The 27,674-nt window shown below is 47.0% G+C and overlaps 1 protein-coding gene and 1 non-coding gene across 3 annotated transcripts in view; one reads left to right on the top strand and one right to left on the bottom strand.

The window, feature by feature from the left end:
• Positions 1 to 2,524: 2,524 nt before the first annotated feature.
• Sash1 (SAM and SH3 domain containing 1) overlaps positions 2,525 to 27,674 on the bottom strand; it is a 165,470-nt gene continuing 140,320 nt past the window's right edge. For both annotated transcript variants that reach the window (XM_032894991.1, XM_032894993.1), the window contains 10 exons: positions 23,920 to 23,994; positions 22,386 to 22,529; positions 20,504 to 20,639; positions 19,664 to 19,833; positions 18,402 to 18,611; positions 17,563 to 17,713; positions 11,736 to 11,849; positions 6,959 to 8,070; positions 5,338 to 5,469; positions 2,525 to 2,831 (listed from right to left, as the gene is read on the bottom strand). In XM_032894991.1, coding sequence (XP_032750882.1) covers positions 2,568 to 2,831; positions 5,338 to 5,469; positions 6,959 to 8,070; positions 11,736 to 11,849; positions 17,563 to 17,713; positions 18,402 to 18,611; positions 19,664 to 19,833; positions 20,504 to 20,639; positions 22,386 to 22,529; positions 23,920 to 23,994 — 2,508 coding nt within the window. In that variant the 3' untranslated portion in view covers positions 2,525 to 2,567. The remainder of the gene's footprint in view (positions 2,832 to 5,337; positions 5,470 to 6,958; positions 8,071 to 11,735; positions 11,850 to 17,562; positions 17,714 to 18,401; positions 18,612 to 19,663; positions 19,834 to 20,503; positions 20,640 to 22,385; positions 22,530 to 23,919; positions 23,995 to 27,674) is intronic.
• Positions 3,985 to 4,088, top strand: LOC116894885. The gene has a single exon (XR_004387094.1). It is a non-coding gene; the product is annotated as a U6 spliceosomal RNA (small nuclear RNA).

Below are 27,674 nucleotides of genomic sequence, written 5' to 3'. Positions count from 1 at the left end.
AATAGTAGTTTAGGCAGCTGCTTTCTCTGCAGACAGCTGAGACACGCAAATCACACGCATTCTGGGTAGCTACCTGAGCCGAAGGAACGCCTTTCCAGGTTAATTTTGTGCTTTCCAAAGACAACAATTTTCACTGTCACTCAAAAATCCTGTACCAAATGCAACTGATCAAAAGTGGCTACTGAGAAAGCCGGCCCGGCCGCCGCCTGTCTGCTAACAGCCACAGGCCGCCCCGGGCCTCCTCACAGCCATACACTTAACGTTCAGTCTTTTCTCAGACCAAATGAAACGTTCAAAGCAAAAAGAAAACCAAACAAACATAATACGAAGGAAGTAAGGAAGGAAGGATGGAAGGAAGGAAGGAAGGAAGGAAGGAAGGAAGGAAGGAAGGAAGAAACAAACCTCAGCCCCTTCAGATCAGACATTCACACTAAACTCGTGGTCCCTGAATTTAATTCTCCATATGAAGGCAGTGATTTCCAGAGTGATAAAAGCTACTGTTGGACATTCTAAAGACCTCCTCGATTGACTTAAAAAAGAAAACGCTATACCGAGAATGAACTGAAACTGGGAAATTCCCATGAGATTTCTCCTCCTCCCTTGGTACTTCCAATGGGACTTTTGCTTAGTTTTTCTCTCTCTTCACTCAGCTAAAATCCTAAGGGCAGTCTCTTGCAAGGTTGGGCCAGGGTTACTTCAAAAGCAAGAGGAGAAGCCTGTTTTCCAATGCTAAACCCCCCACAAGAGCATGTGAAACTCCTGGGTGCTGGAACAGGCAGAGAACCCTGCGCCCCCTACCCATTGGGTGGGCTATGCCTAACCCAAGAGGCCAACCATGAGCTCCTTTTTAAGAGTCCAGGAGGAATCTCATGCCTTTACCTTTTTATTCTAAACTGCCTCAACTTCTCCACATGGCGTCTTATAGAAGGCGAATGGAAGCGAACAAACCAAACATCGTTATTATTACTTTTCAATGCATACTAAAATGGCGGGGGTGGGGATCACCTGAGATCCACATGGATCCAGCTGTATAAACCATATGGCCAGGATGGCTTTGTTATTAATAAAATAACTTGCCCTTCTCTCCTGACGGAAATCAAATGTTAATAACCCAATGAACTATCAGAGATCCAGGCCTTGTATCCAGGCCTTGTTTCCACGGTAACTTGAGACTTCACATGGTCCTTGTAAGCAATGGAGCACGTGTACCTGTCTAAATCTGCCAACTGTTAGGAAGCCAAGCGCCAGACCAAAGGAGGGTAGATTACGTGGAAATCACCATTGGGGAAAAAAAAGAAAACCAGCTGAAAATATGCAATATTTAACACACGGCGGATGTGGTTTATCTGGCTCCATAATGAACCTTTGCTTGAATTAAAACACTTATCTAGGTAACAAATGAAAGATAATAATAATTATAGAACTGGCCAAAAAGAAAAAAAAATTAAAAACACACAGACAAAAAGAACTTTAAGGAACTGAGTGTAAACTACTTCCCTTTTTAGAAAAAAAAAATATCTTTCTGAAATACGCAACATTACGATGACTTTCTGCAAAGGTGATCCGTTAGCGGATGAGTGGACTTGGGGATGGATGGGGTCAGGACTTCGTGTAAATCCTACAACACCATGGCCACCTTGGCGGCCACTTGGTAAAATGAGTAGACTGATGGGAAGTTACTTCACATGCACGAGAACACGCGTGCCCCTCTGTGAATCCCGACCGAGGTTTACTGAATTTCTAGTTAGTTCAGAAACTAAAAGTCAACGTGAAATGTGTGCCTGGTAGTCACCCCTATAAGATAAGCCATGTTAGAAAGAGATTGTTTTTAAAAAAAAAGAAAAAAGAAAAAGAAAAAGAAAAAGGCTATTTTTGCTGGAAACATCCCAAACACGTTAGATGGCAGTCTAAGCTGGAGATCTGGAACTAGGGTTAAGTAAGGGTTGTGGACACTAGATAGATAACTGGTTAAAAGTTTATATTAAGGCAAATAAAAGCTAATTGCTAGAAAGCAATTAAAATGTCTCTCGTTTATCTACAGGAGAGGAGGACTGCTCTGTTCTTGGTAGAGTCAGCTGTCGTAGCTTTTGAACAGATGAGCAGGGTCAATAGTATACAGTAACTCCAAGTCTGTTGCTTTGGCCTAGCTAAGCCCATCGGGCTCGGGCATCCAGCCGGGTGACCAACAGATACGCGCAAGGGCACGATCAGACACGAGCAGGCTGTCTGTCCTCCTAGTCCTCTGCCAGCACAAAGACAGACCGGTCGAACAGTGTTTGCAAGGAGTCGGCATCTTAGCTCTTCTGTGTCTGAAAACAGAACCAAGTGCTTGTCCTGCCTTTGGGCATCAAAGAGAGCCACATCGATGTCCTCGAGGGGCGGGAGAGGAGGACTTTTCAGGAAGAGTGGGCCCTCAGTTCTGAGTCCTAATCCTGCAGTTCGTGAGCCCCGAGTGGGTACTTTTCTTCCCAGTCAGGTCAACCCCAGCAGAGATGGAGGGATTGTATCGGCTTCCTAAGCACAGTGAAAGGCTGGCTCTTGTCCAGGGAGGGCCACGGTGGGCCTGGCTACATGGCCTCAGGGCTTGGTGGCAGTTTGAAGAGTCTGGCTGCGGTTACCAGTTTCCTTATGTGTTTCTCCTCTGTGATGCCGGCCTCCTGAAGGCAAGTGTGGGACAGGGAAGGCACTTGGCTCAGCGCGCTGAACCCTGCGTCAGAAAGCGTGCTCGTGTACATGGGCAGGCCGATGGAGATGAGCCAATCCGACACGGACGAAACACATCCGGGAGAGAGGGGCTTTCTGCAGATTTCCGTCAGCCCGCCACTTGGGATCTGTACAAAGAAGAGAAGCCACGTCACGAAGGTTGCACGGGTACCATGAGCTACCTTTCGTATGGCTGAGAAAGACGGTAGTGCCTACGTCATGGCTAAGAGACGCCAAAAGTCAACATTAAGAGCTTTGCTCAAGGGTTGGGATTTAGCTCAGTGGTAGGCGCTTACCTAGGAAGCGCAAGGCCCTGGGTTAGGTCCCCAGCTCTGAAAAAAAAAGAACCCAAAAAAAAAAAAAAAAAAAAAAGTAAAAGACTTTTACGGAACTACCCCCAGAAGATTCCAGAAGGAATTTTGGGCTAGATCAAACCCCAATTACTTGTGTAGGATTTATGTCTGTCTTGCTATTTTTGTCTCTGACAGTGTAAAAAAAGATACTCAATGGGTAGGGCTTTTATAAAATGTATTTTCTACTGTACTTTGACTCTATATTAACAATTAGAAAATTAAATATTTAAATGTATATCGTTCATCAATAATTTAAAACATAATAACGTTGAGTTGAATAGGACAGAGAAAAGGACCTTGGAATCTTATTGCTAGGTGCATAGAAGGCTGCCTTTCTGAAGGAGATTTGCAGGGTGTAAAAAAAACCTACAAAATTTTATACAATTGTGCATGTACTCAGATTTACAAAGGCATACATTGTATGCGTGGAGGCCAGAGGCCGGAGGTCAGAGGTCAACCTCCCATGTCCTTACTCAAGAGCTACCCATCTCTTATTTTGAAACAGGGTCTCTGGCTTTCATCTGGGACTTGCTGACTCAGCTAGGCCGGGTGCTCGGTGAGCTCCCGGGACCCACTTGTCTCTCCTCCTCCCACACACAGGCTCGAAAGTTAGGGCCGTGACGCATAGGCTTTTATCACACGGGTCCTGGAGATAAAGCTCAAGTGATCGTGTTTATGTTCTTTGCTCACCGAGTATGCTCTGGATGAAGCAAACTCTCACCAGAGAATAAATCCTCAGGTGTCATCGGACCGTCCACAGGTATGTTTTAAAGCAAGCTGCTTTCCTCTACATCATTTAAAATAAAAAGGAAGGAGCGAGCCCTAAACACTGATAGATATGTAATTAGCTAAGCTATGGAATATTCACCTAATAAAAACCTTGAAATCTCAATAATTAAAAAATGATTTCACTGAGACAGATTCGCAGGTGCTCACTTTGGCGGCACATACGCTAAAGTCGGAATGAGACAGAGATTAGCACGGCCGCCGTGCAAGGCTGACACGCAAGTTCGTGAAGCGTTCCATGTTTTTGTCACGTTGAACATAGGAAAAAGAAAATGCAGCCTCCGTGCTTCCTACGAGAAATGTTCTGCCTCCTGACAGGGCTCGGCAGCTTTTTGAGCTTCTGTTTAGTTGGGAGAACCCTTATTCAACAGACAATATTCGTGCAAGCCGGAATCAGCTGGTAGGAGGTGCTGTGCTGATGTGCAGGGGACGGGCTCCTATCCGCTCTCAGCCTCTCTCAACTCCAAGGGCCTTGAAGCATGTGTTACAGAAACCCTGTAGTCAAACCACAGAATGCAGTCTAACGCAGATGTGGAAATCTGAATGTTATAAACAGAAACGAAGTGTCGACCTTGGTTTGGACCTGATAACTGAATTATAAAAGTAGTACAGGGCCAAGCATGGTGGTTCACAGCATGTATATATATATGTGTGTGTATATATATATATGTGTGTGTGTGTGTATACATATATATATATATATATATACATATATATATATATATTCATGATCTGATAAGCAAAACCCATCAGACTTAAGACTGGACCTTTACTATCTCACATGTGCACAGAAATGACTGGTTTAAAATTGAGAAGTAGAGGTTTTACATACTTAGGGCATACAGCATGGTGTAAAAGTCACACAACAGCTAAGCCGAGCTACTCAGGAGGCATGAATCACTTCACTAATCCGCACGCCTTTCTCTCGGGTATAAGAAGAATAAAGATGTGATAAAGATGTGCCGACGAGGACATAACACACTGTTGTCAGCTGCAGTTTCTATGGGGTACGCACAGAGCTCCAGGATGAACTTACAATGCTAAAGTTCGGTGTCCCGTGTATGGATTTTAAAGACAGGTGTTCCCAGTTATGACGGACTTCCTCCCTCTTGGTCTTTCTAAACCTGTCGTAGCCCTGGGCATCCGAGAATGTGCCTGCAATCTCAGCACTGAAGGGGCTGAGGCAGGAAGATCACAAATTGAAGGCTAACCTGACCGTGTCTCTCAGTAAACAAACAAACAAGCAAAACAAAGAATCAAACACAAATAATGATGGATTGGTAGTGCAGCTCAGTGGTAGAGCCCTGTCCTAATATGCACGAAACCCAGAAAAATAAACTCCAAGTCTAGGCTGACGACGGTATTATTTTCTCCCTGGGTTCTAGCAAGTCTTTGTGTTATCAATACCTATCAGTAGTGATCTTGTAACTAAATATATTGAAGAAAGATGTGCGCCTCCCCTCCCCCACACCCCCCAAAAATGTGGGCCGCTCACCGCCATCCGATGTTGTTTCCGGAGCAGCTTCACACGGATCTGGTCCATATTGGCGGCGACATCCCTCTCCGGCTGATCTAGGTCCTCCGCGTATCTCTGCACCAGGGCTTCAGGGATCCCACAACGGCCATGCTGCCAGGGTAGAGAGAAATGTGGCATGAATGGTGGTCCAGACACACCCCCACCTAAGACACATCCAGACACACCCCCACCTAAGACACATCCAGTCACGCTCCTACCTAAAACACATCCAGACACACCCCCACCTAAGACATCCAGACACACCCCCACCTAAGATATCCAGACACACCCCCACCTAAGACACACAGCCTAGCTGTCAGAAAGCGACACCCAGAGTTTCCGTTCAAAAGGAACATAACCTATTTATTATCAGGCAGATCCTTGAAAAGGAGTATGCTTGTATTTCCACCTTACAAATACTGATGAGCTCTAAAGAAATATTTCAAATGGTAATCAGGACGACACAGTCCTGTGTTTTCTCAGGCCAACGCCTTAAATCCAAATTAAACCAAAATTCAGTCCCTTAGTGTTGTTGAACAGAGTTCCCCCAGATCTGTAGAGAGCCAAACCACCGCTCTATAGACACTGACTGTCTGCCCTTCATCTAAGAACCGCGCCACTCAATCACCAGGCCACATTACAACTCTCCCTGCTTCCCCTTCAAAGGTACACAGCCATGGAGTATCAAAGAGGGGGAAAGAAGGAAAGGCCCTGGGGTAGGGGGTGGGGGTGATGTTCTTAGGAGGCATTCGTGATCATAAGGATTTAATAACAAGGACTCTTGGGGACACATTATAACAGACGATGCATTTCCAGAAGAAAAGTATAGCCACCTATCATTACAGATTTATCTTCAAAGTCGCTTTGGTGTTGGTAGGCTTTTTCTTTTCTCCTTTCAAATGAGAACTGTATTTCAGTATAGATATAAATGTTTTTAGTGCATCAGAGACTTTCATATTATGGCCCCGGTCCCCATTATATATAGATATTTGTATAATTGCTGTAGTATACCTGAACAGTGTGCTGAACTATAAGTGCTCTACGGTTTTCTATACATGCTTCCATTAATTTGATTCGCTTACAGCAACCTATGAGTAGATAACGCAGGTTATTTGAAACCGCAGTTAGACTACACAGAAACAAGACACAATCTGCTGTGGGATATGCACCCTGGATTGGGGTCTCTCTTGTCCATTAAACCACCCCATCGGGGCCAGTTCTGGTGCTGATACCTGCAGAACATGGCTGCCAAACTAAAACCAAGTAAGAGGAAAAGAAAAACCATGACGCTGTGGTTGAATTTAATCCAGTGGTAGGGGGTTGCACTCCCAGCTCACAGAAGCCATAGGCAGAGTATGCCATGCTGTCTGCACAGATCACGTGGCCAAGGCCTTCCCTGGCTCTCATCTGAGTGGCATATGCCTTTAATCCCTGCACTTGAGAGGCTGAGGCAGGTGGATATCTGAGTCCAAAGCTAGCCTGGTCTAAAGAGCAAGTTCCAGGGCAGCCAGGGCTACAGAGAAACCCTGTCTTGAAAAACCACACCAAAAAAACCAAAAGGAATAAACAGTTATGGCGCTGAGGCCCGAGCCTTGGATACCTTATCAGAGTAGGGCTCCTCAGTGAGATCGATGCCCTCAGCCTGTAGCTTGTTCTCCGTCAGCATCTCTAGGTCCACACCCCGGATGCAGGAAACCTTCCTGCTCAGCACTGGGCCCAGTTTCACACCGTGCTCCTGCAGGCTGGTACTCTCCGGCAGCTCGGCCAGCCAGGGTGGAGGTCTCGTGCACACTGGGCTGCCTGGCTCAGTCCCCGAGGAAGACCTGGGCTCCCGGGGAGAGGGGCAGTCGCTGGGGCTGACAGGGCTGGCAGGGCTGGCCTTCTTCAGTGGCAGGATGGGTGCCTCTGGGCTAGGGACCAGGTGCAGGCCATTGGCCAGGCGCTCTCGGCTTTTCTTGGCTGGCACAGGCGGGGGCTGCGAGGGATGTCTGGATTGCGTCCTGGTCTCAGGGGCGCTCTGTTCCCCATCTACCCCTTCTTTGGTGCCCAGGGAGCGGTGGTCATGTCCTTTTCTGAGACCCTCAAGAGACGTCCTTGTTAAGCCGGGTTTTACAGGAGGCTGAGCCTCAAAATTTCTGGGTATACACTGAGGAGGAGCTATGCCAAGGTTGGAGGCCACCGCGGAGCCCTCCAGTTTCTTAGCCATCGTTTTCGGAGGGTCGGAAAATCTCTTGCTTTGGGTCAGAAACATCACGTCTTCTGCAGTGGGATCTCGGCCTCGGGGCAGAGCCTTGGAGGTGCAGGCAGATACCTTCTGTGGCACTTCTGGTACATTCTCTGGACAGGTTTCCGGCTTCTCGGTAGACACATCCTTACCAACATCAGCATCTCCCTGAAGGTCATCCAGGGAATGGGATCGGGGCCAACTTTCCACGGGCTCAGGACCCTCCAGGGTTTCACAGCTGCGACAGATGGAGACCGGGAGGCTCCTTCGGTTTTTACTCAAACCAGTCACACAGGGTACATCACAGCACTTGGCAGTGTCCGGGGCTAGACCTCTTCCCAGCCTGCCCTCCTCTCCCTGCTTGCGCACCTCCCCAGATTTCGTTAAAGGCAATGTCGGATAGTTGCCCGGCTGACTCCTGTTGAAAGACTTTAAGTTGGACTCCGTGGATGACTTGGTGGACAGAGCGCTGGGTTTTTGTGTTTTGCCTGTGAGAAAAGGAGATATTTTACAACGACGTTTTAAAGTCAATGAAATTGATGCACAAACAAGGGCTAGGGGACCCACAAAACTATCACATACGACGCTGAGAAAAAATAGGGTGATTAGGGACCCATTTTTATTTTTATAAGGGATTCTAGTTTTATTAGAGTACTTATAGAGACTAAAATTAATTGGTTATGTGGGAAAGAAACGCTGAGTCAAGCAGAAGGAGGAGGCTAATGTGTATTCCAAGCTGCTTTTGGTAAAGACTGGCAATGCAGAAACCAAACCGTAAGATCTCTGTTTGGTGAGTATGGTTTTTCTGAAGCCATGGTTGAACTGATTCCTTAGAACGGGGTCTGCGAATGGTACCCACGAAGGGGTGATCAGAAGAGAAAAAAAAAAACCTTCAAATCACTTTTTACTTTAAGGGGCTCAACTTGAATAAATTTACCCAAAGACGAGGAAGCAACTTTGATTCGGACTAGTAAACAAGTTGAAGGAAGAGCCTCGCCAGAGGCCATTTACAAAATACTCACTCAGATGCTTGTAGCACAGTTACTGTCATGGCTAAAATGAATCGGGATTGCTAGCTGAACTATCAGCCTGACCCAAGACCCTAACTTGATAACTCTTGATTTATATTTACTGTGGCAGCTGCTGTGTGACAAGGCTCCCTGGGAATATGCTCTATGTAGGCCCATACGTAGGTATCGGCAAGCTCGTGCATGCGCACACACACACAGACACACACAGACACACAGACACACACACACACACACACACACGCACACACACACACAGTCAACGGTGCTTTGTTTCCTCTCTTGTTAACAAGACAGTTGCCATGTCCCTAGAAGCTAGTCTGATAAACCTGAGAATATTCCAGGTAATAGAATATCTACGCCCCGTGACTATGCTACTCTAGAAAAAGGTGGAAATACCACAAATCTTTGGAAGGTGCAAAGAAATGGCTGTGTCTAATATCTGAAAAGCTATTAAGTTACTTATATAACTAATAGACTTCTTTCCTGCTAACCTATTAGTAAATATCCAGAATTCAGCATTTCAGTTTAGAATCCTGAGTCTCCCCCATTAAATAGCCAGGCGAGGGTTAGGGTTGGGGCAGGGCCCAGTTGGTTATACAAATATGGGAAAGACTAATTGACTATGTGAATAAGAGCATGTCCTAATTACATATGCAGATGTGGGCCTGGCCTCATTGACTATGCAGATGTGGGCCTGGCTCAGCTAGGGTTAGAGTCAGGCTAGGGTTGGGGGCTGGGCCTGGTTGATTTATGCAGATGTGGGAGGAGCTAGTTGGCTATGCAAATCAGAGTGTGACCTAATTGCCTATGAATATGCCTTTAAATGTAATACACAAAGAGTATCAAGGAGAAACCAGGCTGCGGGCCAGTTTGATAGGGAGGGTAAGAAAACGGGTTGGATGGTGCCCACTCAGTAAGGGAAGGAGCTACTTTAGGGTAAATGAAGGTATTCTTTGATTAAAAACACACCACCACCAACAACAACAATCTCTGTGTGAGGCAATCTAGATGAAGGAAATGGAACAGAAAGAAAAGGCCTGAGGCTCTGACACTCCAAGAGCTTTGGCCCTTCATCAGCAGGGAGAAAGGATTTCCTCCCAAGATTTCACAGCTTTCTAAGCTCAGACAAACCTCAAACTGATAACATGAAGTGTTGTGGGCTGAGACTCACTGCAGACCCTAAGGCTGGCTGGCAGCTGAGAACAGCGCTCTCCTCAATTGGACTTTTTATTAATGAGGCCATCCTTTTTGATGAGAGATACGATCAGCATGTGAAATATTTTATGTCCTGCAAAGCAGACATCCAGCCACGTAGCGCGTGTCCTCCGTTAGGCCTTAGGAAGAAGTTCATACTTTAAACTCTGCCCTCCTGGATTTCTACACAGTTCAACAGCAACACACTAGCCCGTCTTAATAGGTTGGTATTCTGTTGATACATGGAGATATGCTACTGTTACTTCTAAATGCACTAGCTACATTTCTTATTAACAGAAGAATCGCTACAGCTAAATGCAAGGGGGAAATACTTCACAGAGCACATCACAAAAAAGCCCCAAATCAGTTGAGATAGAAAACTTTTTCTTACTAAAATCCACTGAGCTCAAATTTCAGAAATGTCTTCTCCTCTTATCACTTCCCAGTATGAACCATATATATCAGTTCCGGGTTCGCTTTCTGTTTCATATAGGGAGAGCTCTGAGTTCACCTTGAAATCAAAGGATGGCTCGACAGCTTGTTTAATTCAGTTCGTCAATAGATAGAACTGAATTCTCCTGGGCATTAAACCATTTGGCATTGGTATCTTTTTTCCTTACTAACCCAGCACTGCTGGGGTTAACTTTATCTGACTGTTGGGAGCTATAGAAAAGTTAACAAAAACAAAACAAAACAAAACACCTTCCAAACTACACAAGGATTTGCTGTTTGCTGTGGCTGATGCAGTGCTGGGCTCCTAGATGTGTTTTGTGTTGCATTTTAACCAAGGCAGAGCTCATGGGTAAATTTCTAGGTTCCCAATATGGCGTATCAGTGCGAGGTGGGCACTATACCCAGGTGTAGAGGCAGAGTCGAGGCCTTGCTCTGAGTGTGGTTGATCATAACATGAGAATCTGAACTCAAGCCTTTATTTACCTCATCTCTGAACCAGTTTGAATTCCCAAAATAACTCTTACACTATTGTTTTAGGCATGATTCACATTACGAAACAATTTTTTATGCCCACCACCTAACACACACACACCTCTCTGAAACAAAGATTACAGTAAAGCCACTGATGATACTAAGCCTTACCTCGTGGAATGTGTTGATACTTTATATACCGTGTCCTAGAAAACTGTCATCCATGGGTCTCTAACTGATTTCACAATCCACTAAAAAGCTGCAACCTATGGCTTGCTTCGGTAAATGCTAAGAAAGAACCTAACTTGTTACTACCGGAGGGAGCTCCCAATAGCCACTTAAAGGTTCTGAAACCTGAGTATGTTTTTGCTATAGCCTTTAAGTGTTCATCAGAGATGACCGTGATGAACCCTTTATCACTGCTTCTAATCTTGTAACGATGGAAACTTGAGAGTGAGAGAGAGAGAGAGAGAGACACCTGCCATGTAGCCTTTCTGCCTCATTCTGCTTAAGACCTTGGTCCTGTATGGAGGAGGCTTAGGGAGCTACATATTGATTGCTTCCTGACTGTTAAAAGATAGAAGCCACAAATAAGACATGTGGCCTTCTAGTCATCCTCTCTAGGGGTAACTGCCTCTGGAATCAGGCTGAGAGGCTACAGCATACACGGCTGCCGGTGGCCGGTTGCCCGGGTTCCATTGATGGATGTCTACCTGGCAAATTGTTTTCCTTGTGGGCCTAATTGTTCCCAGGACTAAGATGTGAGTGGTTACTGTGTGAAGAAAAGGGCACAGGAGACGCACAATTTAGGTTTTGTGACTGCAGGTATTTTAGACAGGATTTATAAACGTCACATGGCAGCCGGGAGGACCAAACAGAGGTTAACGGAAGAGTACTGGGGGACAAGGCCAGAAAGGGAAAGATGCCCACTGGCTTCCTCTCCGTACAAGAATGGAGACTGTGGAGACACAGAAGCAGGTTCTGACGGTCTGGGCCAACATTACCATTTTCCAAGTTCTCGCTGCTTTCATAGCATCCGGAGTCTCGTGGGGAACGTCCACTCAGGCCCTGGCTGTCGGCCAGCAGCTTCTCCTGAGAGCCAGACTGGTCACTGTTACCTAGGGATGAATACATAGCATGGTGTCACAAGGAGCCCCAGAGTCAGCTAGGTCTTCATCCTTTGCTCTTGGCACATGTTAAAGCTGAACTCACAAACAAACAAACAAAGTAGCTGACTGGATCAGAACACTTCTCTTTCAAGAAATGTATCCACCATGTGGAAATAAACTTGGAGAGAGGACCAGGGTTGAAATATGCTGGTGGCTCCTAAGCTACCCAAACAGTGGGAGACTGAGGCCGCAGGGGAGAGGAGAAATACAATGTACGTTTGCTACTGAGGAACTTCAAGGAGGAGAAGGAGGGCGAGGCCGAGAGACAGCACCATCAATGAGAAGTAACTGTGTGTGAATGGGGCCTTTACAAGGTGGGTATGGTCAAATGCTTGTCAGACACCTGGAAGACTCATACATCAAGTCATTTATGTTACAGGCTCTCCAAATTTGGGAGCTTTAGTAAAGGTATCAAATGAAATATTGCCTTGTAAGCATTTGGGGAGCATTGTTAGCCTGTGGTAACAATGTGCGGCTGGTTGTATTATCTCAGTCAAAGGAAGGCTGGTGAGAAAGGAGCAGAGCCCTATTCGTGGAGAAACGAATCTTTTGTCTTCTGCAGTGTACAAAGTTTCCTTTCTCTTTATTCTTCTCCCACTGCCTGGGAACAGCATTTCTACTCCCTGCATCCAGTGGGCAATAAGAATTCAGGAGACCCTCTGGCTGGCACAGGGAGTAGCCAGCCGGCCAGTGAGAATGGAACAGTGCCAGCCTGAGCAACTCCTCTAAGAAGAAGCATCATTTCTTATCAGTTGGACCTCAGTAATGGTGGGAGAAAAAAAAATCAGGAGACAAGTTAACTATGTCGCTTTAGGGACAACCTGCTGTAAACCCCATGGAAAAAACACATGACTGCTCAATTCCCAGGCAACTGTGTTTTCTATAGAGGGAGCCCAAGGGGCCCAGGGAACCCAGGACACTGAGGTCTCGCACAGAGCATCTTTGGATACGTATGCAGAGAAAGCACTCGGTCACACAAAAATGGGAAACCAGGAGCGCATTTTTTTTATATATAAAACAGCTAGTTGCAAAGACAAGTGGCTTTAATTTATTTTTCTTTCCTCTCACCTGCCCACCCCAACCACACGTGCAAAGCAAATAAATAAATCGAAAATCAGAACAACGATGCCTTTTCTCCGGGCATCACAATGTGATGGAGAGGCTGAGGGCTGCCTGTGTTCCTCAAAGGGAAAGCATTCTATAAATATGCACAATGCCAAAGAGGATGTCAGAACACATCCTTAAATCACAGCCCCAAAGAATGCTAATTATCAAGCAGTTAGTGGGAAAACTAACAAATTAGAAGTACATGAGCAAGTCCGACCCTCCCCCCCAAAACAGTCCCAAGCTGGAACATTCTATGGTGATGTCCTCATCCTGTGGGAGGGTCTGTGGATTTGGATTGGCCTCCACTCTTGTCTAGCATGCTATTTAGAAAAAAAAAATGATCCCTGGAATCCAGAGACTTGAGCTGTCCTTGAGTACCCTGTGGAAGGGACCGCTCATCTGTCCCTGGTGGCATCGGTTCTGTGCACCAGAGCAGCAGAACAGACTGCAGACTAGAGCCTACAAAAGAGAAACATGATGCCGTGCTGCTGCTGAGAAGTGCATCCTGGGACCCAAGCCTTACCAGGCACTTACAAGGTCCTGTTTGTTACAGCAAAGGGAAGGATCTCTCCAGTGCAGAGAACCATGATGCAACAACGGACAGTCATCTGGAAGACATCTGACAGGGTGCTACAGCGCCACCTTCACCAGGGAGAAGCTGATCCTTTTATGTATCTAGACTTTTCTCTCACACTCGCTAGCCTCAGGGCCAACGTGGGAAAGACAAGAGCCAAACGGGCTGATGTCACAATCTGGTCACAACTCGAAGGGACTCAGCAGGCTTGGTCTAAACTGCCTCCCTACCGCACCCACCCTTGGGCTGAAAATGCACTGACACTGAGATCCTCAAACGACCAAAGCAATGGCATAGAAGGGCACACACCGGTTTCTAGAAAAGTGCTTTTCTCAGGACGAAGGAGAGGGAATGGGACTCCTGGAAAGAAGCCCCTTCAAAAGGTTTACTGTATTTCCTACACAACAGACTGGTCGTCCATTTCATTTCTCTCCATACTTCAAACAACCTTTCATTAAGAGTCTTCCAAAAACAAACACCACCTCCTCTTTCGAGTCAGGGTCTCTCTCTGTGGCTCAGGCTAACCTGGAACTTTGAGTAACCGTGCCGTACTTGGTTCAGTGTTCACTTCCCTAAGCTGAGGTTATAGGCGAGCGCCATTTCTACCGAGGTGTGGACATGGCGGTGGTTAGGACAGCAAACTCTACGGTATATGGACTTCACGACGATTCTTTTTAAAGTAAACAATTTTAAGAGTGTGTTCACTTAGAGGACCTAAAAGAGACTAAGGAGACATGAGCTGACCGTCTTTTCCAAATGGAAGGTTGAGTGCAGACCACCTTTTCCTCCTCTGTGGGAGAACCTGGCAAGGTTTGGCTTCCAACTGATACAGGAGATGAATGGTAATATTTTCAGTGGAAGTGTAAGCCAGGAAAACTTAAAGGTGCCCCTTCGTGTCTTCGAGAACCTCACTGGATCTCTCTGTACTGCAAACAGGCTGTGTTTTGCAGAACACGACTGTGTTTCTCTAAGTTATCGAGGTTCTTGGAGGAAGTACTTCTTAAGTACAATGAACTTAACAGCATTAAATAGGAAGTCTTACATCACTAAGCTACATCAGGATATGGTCTGTCAGCAGTAATTAGAGCCTCTGAGGCCTCCAAGCCTTTGTTTCAAGATCAATAAAAGGAAACACCATTTTAAGTATCAGAGAAATTTCAAGCAGTGGGAATGCCCAGGCCCCAAATGGGATTTATGAACGTGGAGTCTGCCTGAGCCCTCCCAAGTTAGCCTCCTGTACAATGGCGCTGGTACGAATCTTAGGATCTGAGCCTAGGACGATGGGTCTAAGCCGATGTGTTATGTCAGTCAAGCTAGGCTCAGATCCCTGCCCATATGCAGGGTTTGGCATCGCTCTTCTGACATCTAAAATGAGACAGGGAGTGTAACGGATGATGAATATCTGCCAGCTGTCCTCCGTAAAGAGTAAACGACACATAATACGGGTCAGAAGAGCAGATGGTTCTCTGTTAATTCATAGTGATGGCGCAGGTCTGCCATACCAGTCAGTCCCTAGGCAGGCCACCTACACACAACCCAGCAAGTGACCCCGGGGTCTCTCTGGAGCAATGGTTCTCGACCTTCCTGATGCTGCGACCTTTTAGTACAATTCCTCGTGTTGTGGTGAACCCCAAATGTAAGATTATTTTGTTGCTAGCCCATACCTGTAATTTTGCTGTTATGAATTGTAATGTAAATATCTGTGTATTCCGATGGTCTTTGACTACCAGAGGGGTCACGACCCACAGGTTGAGAACTACTGTTCTAGTGTGCTAGCAATAAACTGCTACAGAGACCTGGTCGTGAAGCAACATGGTAAGTAAGAGGACGCCCTCCAACCCTAGACCTGAAGGCTGCCTGTTTACTTCATCTACTGCTGGCTTTTTCTGCTGCCATGAGAAAATGCCCTCATAAAAACCAGCTGAAGAGGTTGTTGGGGATTTCGGGTAAAGGCCACCCTGGTGGGGAAACCGTGGGTACAGCGGCAGGGAGAGATGAAAGTCAATACACAGTTCACGTTCTCCTCTCTTTAGTGTAGGGTCCTAGCCTGTGCAACGGTGACACCGATGACCAAGGCAGGTCTTCCCACTTTAATGGACCTCATCATCTACACAGTCCTTCACGGGCATGCTCCGGAACTAATTTACTCTAGATAATTTCCTCACGGAAGTGTCTGAAGGCTTGTCTCCACAGTGATCTTCACAGTGTTATGCTTACGATCAACCAGCATCTCTAGGGTTCAGACTTCTGTTGACAGAGTTCCTTTATGTTACTGAGTGAACTCACCAACCCAGTTGCTTCTTTTCCTCTTGGGTCTTACATAGCCAGTAAATATAAACATTCCATGGTTTACCACAGTGTGCTCAGATATTATAAGCTAAGGTGCACTTAACGCCCCTAATGCACTGAGCAGACTATTCAGCAGTTTGGGACGCTGCAGTGTGCTAGTCGCTGCCTATCATGGTCTCAGAGATGACCAGGGCTACAGCTCACTGCTACTGCTTAGCACTGTGGGTGTGCAGACTGCGGACTGCTTGGCTAGAAAGAGAACAGGGACCAAAATCCGAAGTATAGTTTCTAACGACTGTATATCGCTTTCCTGGCATCAGAAGAGCAAGAAAGCCCTAAGTTGGAGACCATTTATAATGTGTGCTTCCCCCCCGCCCCTCATCATTACCCATGGTTTGGATGTGTCTTTCAGTGATAGAAATCCTAGCTACTGACACCCTGGGAGCAGTGCACATAAGGAAAATGCACTTGAACTCAAGAACTGGAAAGGATGCACCTTCCACGGTGAATGCTTTTAAGAATGTGTTTTCATGTCCGGCTGGAGAACAAAGACCATAGTAAGCCTGGCTGAGCGGGCAACAGCAATGGACACAGCAAAACCTGCGAATGTTCTGCATTCTGTCCACCCAGGGTAAAGAATAAGCTCCCGTACTGAATTCAGGAATTCCTGCACCACACACTCACTTCAGAGAGACATTTCCTTCTTTCCTGGACACTGATGGGTTTATTTATTTACTGCTAAGCCTATTCAGTAAGAAAACAACCCATGCTTTGGAAAATAATTAACCCTTAGATGGCAAAGAGACTCCTAAGTGGGTCAAGCCTTATATTTCTTAACCCAGGATTCATATCCCCCCTTCTCTCTGATTTATTCATTTATTTTATGTATATAAGCACACTACAGCTGTCTTCAGACACACCGGAAGAGGGCTTCAGATCCCATTACAGATGGTTGTGAGCCACCATGTGGTTGCTGGGAACTGAACTCAGGACCTCTGGAAGAGCAGTCAGTGTTCTTAACCACTGAGCAATCTCTCCAGCCCAACCCAAGGATTCTTAATGACCCACTGATGGATGCATGTTCCAGTGGGAACAACATGGAACCTACTGGTCCCTTCAGGAAGCCCCTGACACTCTTTTCACACCATGTTAACAGGCGTCTCTGATCTGTGAACTGTTTCGTCCTAACACGAAGTTAACCTTGGCTCCGGCAAGAACAAGATCAACTGAGTGACTCCAGGTCCCCTAAGCACATGCTGACAGCTTATCAGAGGCCGACCATAACCATAATGTTGCTGTCTACCTAGCAGAGTGTGTGTGTGAGTGTGTGTGTGTGTGTGTGTGTGTGTGTGTACGTATGTGTATGTGTGTGTATGTATGTTTGTATGGTGTGTATGTGTGTATATATGTTTGCATGTTTGTGTATATGTGTGAGCATGTATGTGTATATGTAAGTATGTGTGTATATGTGTATGTATGTATATTTGTATGTGTGTATATGTGTATGTGTGTGTGTATGTTTGTGTGTGTGTCCGTGTGTGTGTGTGTGTGTGTGTGTGTGTGTGTGTGTGTGTGTGTGTGTGTGTGTGTGTGTGTGTGTGTGTGTGTGTGTGTGTGTGTGTGTGTGTGTGTGTATGTGTGTGTGTGTGTGTGTGTGTGTGTGTGTGTGTGTGTGCATATTCAGGAGCTTACTGTCATATTCCTGCAACAGTTCCACCGCCGTCAAGAGAACTGCTCTGTGTTCCGGGTCCCTGATATTTAATTCATCTAAGTCTTCTTCCTCCAGGAGTTTGAAGGTGTCCAGGTCTTCATAGCCATTGAACAGAAAGGTGGGCATATGTTCCTGGGAGGCAGAACAAGAAGATCAAGGTGAGCCTGTGTTCCAGCCGTGTGACCCACGCCACACAACTGGCCTCAGACCCCTCAGACGGTCTTTCATGGCCCTTCTTATGCTCATCCAGAGGTAAGCATCATTTATAATCTATTCTGGGCCTCCCAGACTTCTGCTTAGTAGGCAGATAGGGGTGTGTAGGCTCACTCGCTAATGGCTTAAGAAGGGGCTAATTCCTACATCACCGCTTGACCTGTGGTGGGAAGATTTCCCTTTACGTCGGAGCGGGAGAGGCTTACTAAAATCCGACCCAGCAAACCCCATGAATTTCTCAGGACCGTGGAAAACTAGAACCTGCCGCCGTAGCCGTACTCTCTTAGAAGACACTGGGAGTCACGGCCAGGGAGAAGTGAGAAGGCGGGGGGCCTCGTGGTCCCCGTGGAGCAGGCTGTGAGCAGAGCACTTGGGTTTCCGTTTAGAGCCCTCCCCGCACCGGCAAATTCTGATCTAGGAAGCTTCCGCTGTGCTATCGGCCTCAGCGGAGGGCAAGGGTAACATTAGAACGCTGGTAACTATCTCTGTAGAATACCCGTTAACATTAATGGGTCACACCCGCACGGTGACATAGACCCCTCCCCAGGTCAGAGGGAGGACGAGGCGACACGGACACACGTATGACGAGAGTTAACAAGAGACTGACTTTCAGGTTGATCCGATCCAGGAGATCCTCCACAGACTTTGGCTGGGATGGTCTCCCCTTCCTCCTCCTCCTGGTAGGGCGCTTGGGCTTCTCCTCTTCCTCATTCAGCACATCCACGTAGATGAACTTAAATGTGCCGACCTTGTTGTTCAACAGGCCCATCCAGGTACCCATCGGCGGTTTGCTGATTATGTCAATGATGTCTCCTTTCTGTGTTGGGGAACAAAGATCTTCCCGTTAGGCAGATTTCTAAGCCTGGGCAGTGACGTCATCCAGGTGGGCAGGGAAATGCTACGATGTCAGGATTAGAGTCCCAGCTTCCTTCCTACCTAATCTTGTGTGCGTTTATGTGCACGTGCCATGTACACTTGTGGATATGGGTGTGCGCACATGTGCACATGTGGCAACCAGAGGTAGATGTCCAGTGGTTTTTCTCCCTGGTAACCTACCTATATTGTTTTTGAGAGTTCATCAGTGGTTAGACTGGATGGCCAGTGAGCTCTGGGGAATACCCCACCTGTCTTTATATCCACAGCACCGGTTTTACAGGAGCGCACCACCATCCTCAGCTTTTCCATGGGTGCTGGGGATACGAATGCAGGTAGGTAGTCATGCTTGGTGAACCCGCATGTTACTGACGGGGCCATCACTCCAGCGCCACGGGTCACTGTTCTGAGTGACTGAGACAGGCTACGACTGGGAACTTGGCGGATGGCAGACGGGATGCTTTTAACTGTGCCAGATGCCATGCTGACCCCAGGTCACAGCCTTCCCCAGCTCCTGCTCAGCAGGGTCGAGTGGCCCTTGCCTGTCAACCATGCTGTCAGTCATGGCTGTTGGAATCCTTGCCCCCAGCCTTATGAGGGTGTCCCCTAACCCGTGGCCACATCCCGTAAACTATGTCCCACTGCATCTTTAGGTCCCACATAAACATCTCTGTACAACACAGAGAGGTTATTCCCTTCAGATAAAGGAAGCTTAGAGGGGGGGGATATGGAAGTTCTAGAAGGAAGCTGGGGGTCAAAGGGTAGGGCCAGGGAGGAAGCAATGGTAACAGAAAGCTAGTGCACAGCTTGCTTCCTCATCCTTCATTGCGGTCTGTTTCTGTTCTATTTTCACTAGAAGGGAGACCAGTGTGGCCAAAGCATGATCTAGTCTGTATGGTAAGAGTCCAGCATCCACTGGCAGGGAAGAGAGAAACCCTTCCCAGGAGACAGGAGGGCCTGGGTGGGTTAGCTGCCCAAGATGGAGGACAAGCCTACCTTGAGCTTCAGAGAGTCTGTGTCATAGGGACTGGGGGTGAAGTCGGTGTGCACTCGGGCACGCCCACAGAAGGGACCCCGATAGGGTGGCTCCTCATCGTCACCGTCTTCCGACTTGACACTCTCCCTGTTGCTGGTGGAGGAGTCCGTGGTGCTCACAGTGTGACCGCCTGAACGGGGAGAGCAGGGAGCGCAGGGGATTAAACACAGCCTTCCCCGGTAGCAAAGACATAAGGCACCAGCAGTGCTGTGCATCAGAAAGGGCCCGGGAAGGGAAGCTATGAGTTAGAGCATCCCGACAGGACCGCAGCCAGGCCTATGTGTGAGCTTTCTGTTACCCTAGGTCCACTGGGGACGCCCCACATCCTGTCCTCGGGCAGGAATCCTTGGCACACGGAGACTCACCGGGAAAGGACGATGCGGTGTGACGCCCTGGCCTGTGTTACAGAGGAGGAAGCAACCCTAGACGTGAAGCGCCTGCCTGAGAGAGAGAGAGCTTAAAGCTCTGTATTTACACTTCACTTCTTTCTCCTTGTTATTCAGTTACTGGGGCAGCTTGGTCACATTAGCTGTCAGGGACATTTAGGATTCCTCTCGATTGTCGAGACTCCTGTATTTCATTGATCATCTTCATGTACTCTGACCTTTGGCTCGTTCTCTAGGTCCTTCCTCAGAGATAAGTTTCCTATCTTCGACAGTCAAACATCCCTCTTTGGCACCACAGTTGGGGAAACATATAATCGGGCTTTGCTCATCTTTAATTTGCCTTAACTTGAGGCTCCCATGAGCGTCTGACTGGAACTCCAAAGGGAGCTACAAAGCACTACAAACCATACTTACTCATTGAGCTCTGGCCACTCAGAGAGCTCCGAAGGCTTTCTACAGAGCCCCCGGCTTTGAGCTTAGGCTTGTCCATGTGTTCAGAGTCAGGCTTTACTGAGGTGGGGGAGCCGGGTGTCCCGTCGAGCCCCGAGTCCTGAAACAGTTTCGGTAGAATTGAGTTTTCTGAGCAGAGAAGTGACGCTTTGTAATAGTCGGTGACTTGGCCCTCGATTTTACCAGTCGAATTGATGTGTATACCTACACTTGGTCTTACATACGATATTCCCCCTTTGAGCCTAAATATGTAACCCCAAATTGTTTTTCAAGTTCAAACGGGTATTCTTAAACTTTCTAGGAAAACCGTTTACCATATATAAAAACAGCTAAAAGCTTAGGGACTTAGTACAGCAGGAACAAACCGGGCTTCAGATGTAGGTCAAGTTCAATCTACTCTTAATGGAATATTTAGAAGTACAATCAGAGGGCGGTTAATTACTCTAAGGGGAAAATATTTACACACACACACGCACGCACGCACGCACGCACGCACGCACGCACGCACGCACGCACGCAAGTTTCTTAGAAACAACTGACCAGTGTTACTATTTATATAAATTGTGGAGTGGGGACTGGAAGAGGAAGATGCTGGTGTTTAGCCACCAGGGGGCAGCAGCTAAGCAAAAAATGCCTGCTGTCCCGGCTGGTTTCATTGGCTAGCTGGAGCAGCAGAGTTCTTATAGACTTCAGGCAGGCTCTCAGCTCCAGCAAGTCAGAGGAGGAAGTTTGGAAACCAAAGGTCAAGGCTAGCTCAAAGTTTCGACCTCCACGTTTCCTTCCTTCCCCATGTGCAACCAACGCAGAAACTGGACATGTTTCTAATGAAGGTCGTTTTCTAGAGAACCAGGCGTGAGACACCAGCTTCATGATACCCTACTGTTGACATACAATCCCAGTAAGTGAGGCAGCCTCTCCTCTCGCCCCATACGTAAGCCCACGTGACTAATTGAATCTAGGAAAGGGCTGTGCAAAATCCCTCTTCAGACCTGCTGCATACATCTACAACAATGTATCCTACATCTGAAAACAAAGCTGACAAACGCCACTTTACAAAAAAAAGATTTATTTCTGGTGTATGAGTGTTTGCCTACATGTATGTATGTGTGCCTGGTGCCTGCACAGACTGGAAGAGGGCACTGGAGTCCCTGGAACTCGAGTTACACACTTCTGTGAGCCACCGTGTGAGTGCTGGGAGTCATACCTGAGTCCTTCACAGGAGAAGCCGGTGCTCTGAACCCCAGAGCTCTCTCTCTGACGTGTGCTTAAATATACTTACTAGCTTTATTCTGCAGTGCTATGGTGCTCACCGTGCTAAGAACCCTCTTTGTACTAATGTGGCCCTGTCTTCTGTTCTCTGAAATGAGGGCCCCGCTGTGAGAGCCTGCGGGTGAGCCTGTGATGGGTTTCCTAGAGTGGATTAGTTATGGGGGGCAGGCCCACCCTAAATGGGGGTGATCTCATTGCATGGGCTGGGGTCCGAGTGGCGGTATACATCTCTGGATCTCCTTCCTGCTGGTGGGTACAGGGTGACCAGCTGACTCAAGCCACTACTTGCCTGCCATGATGTTACCCTATCTTGAAACTGTAGGCTACAATAAACCTTCCCTTCCTCCCTTCAGTTGCCTTTGTCCTGTATTTTGATGCAGCGACCAGAAAAAGGTCACTGACACACAGGGCCTGTGTTTTATACTCCTAGCGCCGAGAACACTGTCTGGAAACTAACTGCTTCATGAATGTTTCTGGAACTGCCTGCTTTTTCTACACAAGTACAGTCAGCTGGTTAATGCCTAGGAACACACACTCATAGCCTGGGCGGACCATCCTCGGCAAGATGGCCACATACCTGCTCTGTGACGGGGCTGCTGTATTTTTTAGACATCCTCTTCCTCATGGTCTCTTTCACTGATTTCACCTTTTTCCCGAGAGAGATGCGGGAGGCGGAAGGGGATTTGATTACCTCTTTGTACACGAAATCTCCCTCTTTACCCTGTAAAACGGAGCGCAAATGCCATTAGTCCTACGAGATAAGGCTACAAACCGGTTCCGTTACTCAAACCATTAATGTCCTAGACCTCAGGAAAATATTAGCATTCCCTGGGAGCTTCACATAAATAAGAGCAAAGGCTCTATTTATCTTTGCGATTAGGAATTAACATCTACCAAGAAGTATTTTGTTTGCCTGTTTACACTGGGGCTTGAGGCACTTTTTATTTTATTTAATCTCAGCACATGCTTTTCCAATTATTTAAAAACACGTGGGGGGCTGCATTTCATCCGGGAAGAAAGATCTAGAGGATCGGATGTTCAGGTAACCTCGGCAGTTGGGGAGAAGGGAGGGTCCACAGTGACTCATCCCCAGGGTGGGTATGAGGGCGAGATCAAGCTGTACAGAACTGCTCGATATGGCCAGCTGTTAGGAGTATAACTTGTTTCTCTGAATGGGGTAGACCTCTGCCACCTCTCATTCTACTTTGCATTAAAAAACAGGCCTTCTGAAAACAGGGTGGGTGGGTGGGTGAGGGGGGGCCTTCCGTGCTTTTAAAGACTGACAACACAAAATCATTGGCTCATGAATCAATAGAATTTGATACCCAAATAAAACAGCTTAAATCTTGCCGGAAATTCTGTAACACTTCCTATCTCACAGATGTGTATTTTTGGCTGACATGAGATTAATAACAGCTATAAAGCATGAACTCTTCATTTTATAGTTTCAAAGCAGAACACTTAAGGAACAAGCAAAACCACGTAAAGCTGGCATATGCCTTTGGGGGCTGAATTTTAGGGAACTTTAAACACTACCAAGGTGTCCTGGCCCTTGACCAGGACCCCATGTCTGAGGAGACATTAACTTGGTAATCTAGGCCCCGGTTTGCTTTGACGCTGAGAAAACTGGGCATGTTTCAGGACAGCTCACAGGAGAACACCTACACTTCCATGGTCCATGTACTGATCCTGTAATAAGTCTGCTCAGTGACGCCCACACGTCACAGGGTTCCTTCAGATCATACCCTTCACGGGCAACTGAGGCTAGAGAAGGGAGAACTCATAGGCACAAAGTTTCTGTGCTTCATAGAGCACAGAAAGCCACAGGGGCCAAATCTGCACGTGTTACTTACACAGCACGGGAGAAAGGGCGCTACAGAACTGAAGGCGCCCTGAGGAGATGGGAGGTACAGGGGGTCATCAGCCATTCCACGGGAAATGGCAGACTGAAGTCAAGATCGGGAGCAACAGAGTTTCATTGCAAATTCGGTTTGGAAGCACCGAGCAAAGCCGGAATCAACTCTCCAAGACACTGAGGGGGAAGGTTGTACCCGTTGGCACCCAGGTCACTGCAGTTCCGTATGCACTGCTTTTCTCCGAGGCCTACTTACCATGGGGTCAGAATTATTGCTGCCAACGTGCAGAGAACGGTTGGTCAAGTCGAATCCACCAAAGCTGCAAGTTCTCTGTGGAATGGGGGTGGGGAGAGAGGGTGGAAACAATCCAGTTACGCTCACGTAGCGGCCACGGACACCCCGACACGAGTCCCCGGTGCAAGGCACCTTTGAGTCACACATACATGTACAGGATGGAAGTAGGGCATGAGACATGAGGAGGAGAAACATGAGACCTTTCTAATTTGGTGTTTGCACAGGTCACTGGTGGGGGGGGTGGTCTAAAAGTCCCTTAATATGCAGAACCAGGGACTCTAAGAAAATAAGTATATTAACCTTCACAAACGTCGAGCAGGAAGGTCCCCTCACCTCTCCGATCTAGGGAGTCCTGTGCTTTGCCATGGAGAGCACGCCTTTCTGAATTTTTTGTCTCTTGTTTGAGCAGGGGGTGGGGGGATTATGCTTACAGGCACCTAGTCAGGCCAATGGGTAGGGGGTCCCTCACTAATCGCCCCCGCCCCCACCAAATCCTGGACAGAAATGCAGGTAACTTTCCCATCTAACTGCTCCTTTTGATTACTTATAAGCCCTTTTCTCACAGTGGCTGACACCACATTTACAGAGTAGAGGTGGGGGAGGGGGCCAATTGAGTGAGTGTCTGTCGATTTCAGCAGGGGAAAAAAAAAAACCACTGTCATAAAAAAAAGGATGAAAGGTTAATTTGTACTTTTAAGTTGCTTTCAAAATTTGTGAAGCTACTTCTATTTCTATGATTTCTCTGCTTCTGGAACTTGTATCTCATCTCTCCTGTTTTTCCAGCAGTTAAAAGAAAAAAATCGTCTCACGCCCACGCTGGTCTCCTTTCTCCGAAGCGCTTTACTTTCTGTCGTAAGTAACACTGCAAACGCAGTGTTTGGTAAGAAAACTTGAATGGCGGATTTGGGCTCTGATGCTCTGTGTGGCCTGCGGCTCTGAGGCCGTAATGACAGCCACGAAACGGGAGAGGTGAACAAAAAAAGCAGACTACATACTTAAACACCGCTTCTTTTAGCTAGATATACTTCAGACGTATATCGATGTACTGCATCAGGAAGGCAGACACAGTCTGGGAGGAAAACGAGTAGGCTTTTAACCCTGCACATCGTTTATTCTCTGATGCCTCGTTTTGGTTTCTGTTGAGAGGCTGGAGTCTCATTTTGATCAGTCTGGGCTTAGTCCAGGCTGTGAACATGCAAACGAGGGAGGGGCTGGACTGCTGTCCTGGGTTTTATAATCTGGGCGTTCAATAGTAAAGCCCAAGCATTCAGGGACAGGCCATCTAGGGAGGTGGCCCTGGTGGGACATGGGTGGGGCAGAAAAGGGATTTGTTGCCACCTAGCTCTCAGGAACACTGTGGCTTTCAATAATCCTACTTATTCCCTTTCCAGTGAAAGTTAGCTCAACTTTATACTAAGTATCAGCAGCGAGCCTTGACTTCTTTACAGACAGCTACCTTGTGTCCAGTGCATAAAACCAGAAAGACTTCCCTATAGAAAACCACTACAGCTCCCCAAACTGGGAAAAGACGTGACTTTCCCTCATAGCTCACGGTGCCAGATTCGTTTTCTCGGGTTTTTACAAAGGCAGAGACTTTACTCTAGTTCCTTTCCCGTGACTCAGGGCTTCACAGGCACAGGGTGGTGCCCAGATGTCTGATCGCTGTATGGCTTTCGCACGTCCACGCTTTAAATGACAACATCTCCTGTAACACTGGGGCCCAGCGTGCTTCACTCTGATGCGCATGAAATAACGTGCAAGGAATTTATGTGGAGGAGACAACTGTAATAATCTAGAAGCCCGCCGTATGCATTCACGCCTCACAATAAAGGGCTTGAAGAACGGACCAGTTTTCAGAATCTCTCCAACTTGTATGCTAAGGTATCTGAGGCAGGTTCTTCCCCATCAGCGTCAGCGGAGGGCTACCAAGCATGGAGCCCTGAGCAGAGGAAGCTCCCACCTCTCCTTGGAGCACCAGTTCTTAAAGGAGCACACTCCGTCAGGAGGAAAAACGGATTTTAAAAAGAACAATGAAAAAAAAAACCAAAAAACCAAAAACTTTGGACCCACATCAATGAAGCTTGAGCAAAACTTTTTTTTTTTTTTTTTTTTTTGGTTCATTCATCGCTTGCACGAATGATTATAAAAACATTCTGTGACTTATGCTTGGGATGAGGAGAGTGAGCCAATGGGATGAGCATGCACTGAGAACACGGTTGGAGTGGGACTGGATTTAAAAGTGGGACAAGATTCCAAAACGTCATGCGAGTCTGTGTTCCCAAACAAACAAACAAAAATTAAAAAAAAATAAACAAAAAAAACTTGAATGAATAAAAATCAAAAGCAAGACACGTGACTGTTTCCCGGTGAATTTAAAGCGTTATCATTTCCCCGAGGCTTGGTCAAGCAAGTATGGCATCTCTGAAAGGACAAAAAGATCCAAGTTGAAGATTAAAGCAAACTGTGCACTTTGGGGGAAAGTGAAGGAAGACCAAGAGAACAGAAAGGAGCATTTTAATGACAGACAATAAGAAAGGAGAGAGTGTAGCCCAGTGGTAGAGCACTTACTTAGCATGCATGAGATCGTGGGTTCATGCCCAGTACCAAATAAGAGAGCCAATTAAAAATGCCCACCCGCTTTCTGCTCTTAAAACAATGACTCTAGCCTGTGTTTTTCCATGTAATGAGGAAATTATTTTTTTTTCTAATTCTACAACTGTACTACTCACAAGAGTAGCTGTGCACAGATTTTTTAATTTGGCCCTGAATAAGTTATTTAGCAGGTATTAAAACTGCCCAGTGCTGTCTTCCACTCTTAGCGTATTAAGTCTCAGCTCACAGTGCCATCGTTAGAGTGAGCAGTGCTGACATCTGGAGGCGAGCTGGCAGATGAACCTGGCTCAACCCTGACACCAAGCCAGTGTTTTACAAAAAATATGGAGGTCAGAGCACACCAGAGACTGAACGAATGGGTGACGAAGAAAATTCTGATATTAAAACAAAACAACACAAACCAGGAAAATCAAGACACCGTTGCCGGGATACAGGAAGAGACAGGAGTAAAGTTTTTCTCAACAGACCGGCAGCATAAAAAAGTATTGTAAGGCTCGTAAGGATGGAAAAAGGCAGAAAGTAAAATCTAGGACGGAAGTCAACACACATAGGAGTATTTTCAAAACCCCAAAGCGAGGAAAGGCCCACAGATCCTCTGAGAACCAGGGGAGGTCACTGGAAGGATGGCGGTGGCCAATCCGTCTTCGTTTTCACAAAAGCAGAACTCGGTTGCATGAATTTAAATTACAGTCATACAGTTCTGGACAAGAGCATCCTATTCATGAGCTCGAAGGAACCCTGGGAAAAGCGACCGTGGAAGCCCATTCTTCTCCACAGGTTCTTTCAGATCGTTCAAAGGGCTCTGGGCCAGCGGCCCCGGGAGGATTAAGCAAGGTGCCAGAGGACAGCAATGCCAGCTCGGTCTCACTCTGTCCCCTTTTACATGAGCCATTGTGCAAACTCCAAGTTAGGTGGGAATCCTGGGGGAATATCTATACTTTCAAGTTCAAACTAAAGTCACTCTCTGAAAGAAAGGAAAAAGCTAAACTAGGCTTCCCCGATCCCTCAAAAAAACCAAAAATTCACGAAACGAGCAGTCGTATAAGTAATACTTTGCTGTACACAAGAATCTGTGTGGCAGCCTCGGACAGCACTGCATGCCA

Source organism: Rattus rattus, chromosome 2, assembly GCF_011064425.1.
Source record: "Rattus rattus isolate New Zealand chromosome 2, Rrattus_CSIRO_v1, whole genome shotgun sequence".
Classification (NCBI taxonomy): Eukaryota; Metazoa; Chordata; class Mammalia; order Rodentia; family Muridae; genus Rattus; species Rattus rattus.
The sequence above is the reverse complement of the archived record's forward strand: the minus strand, read 5'-3'. Positions and strand labels throughout refer to the sequence as shown.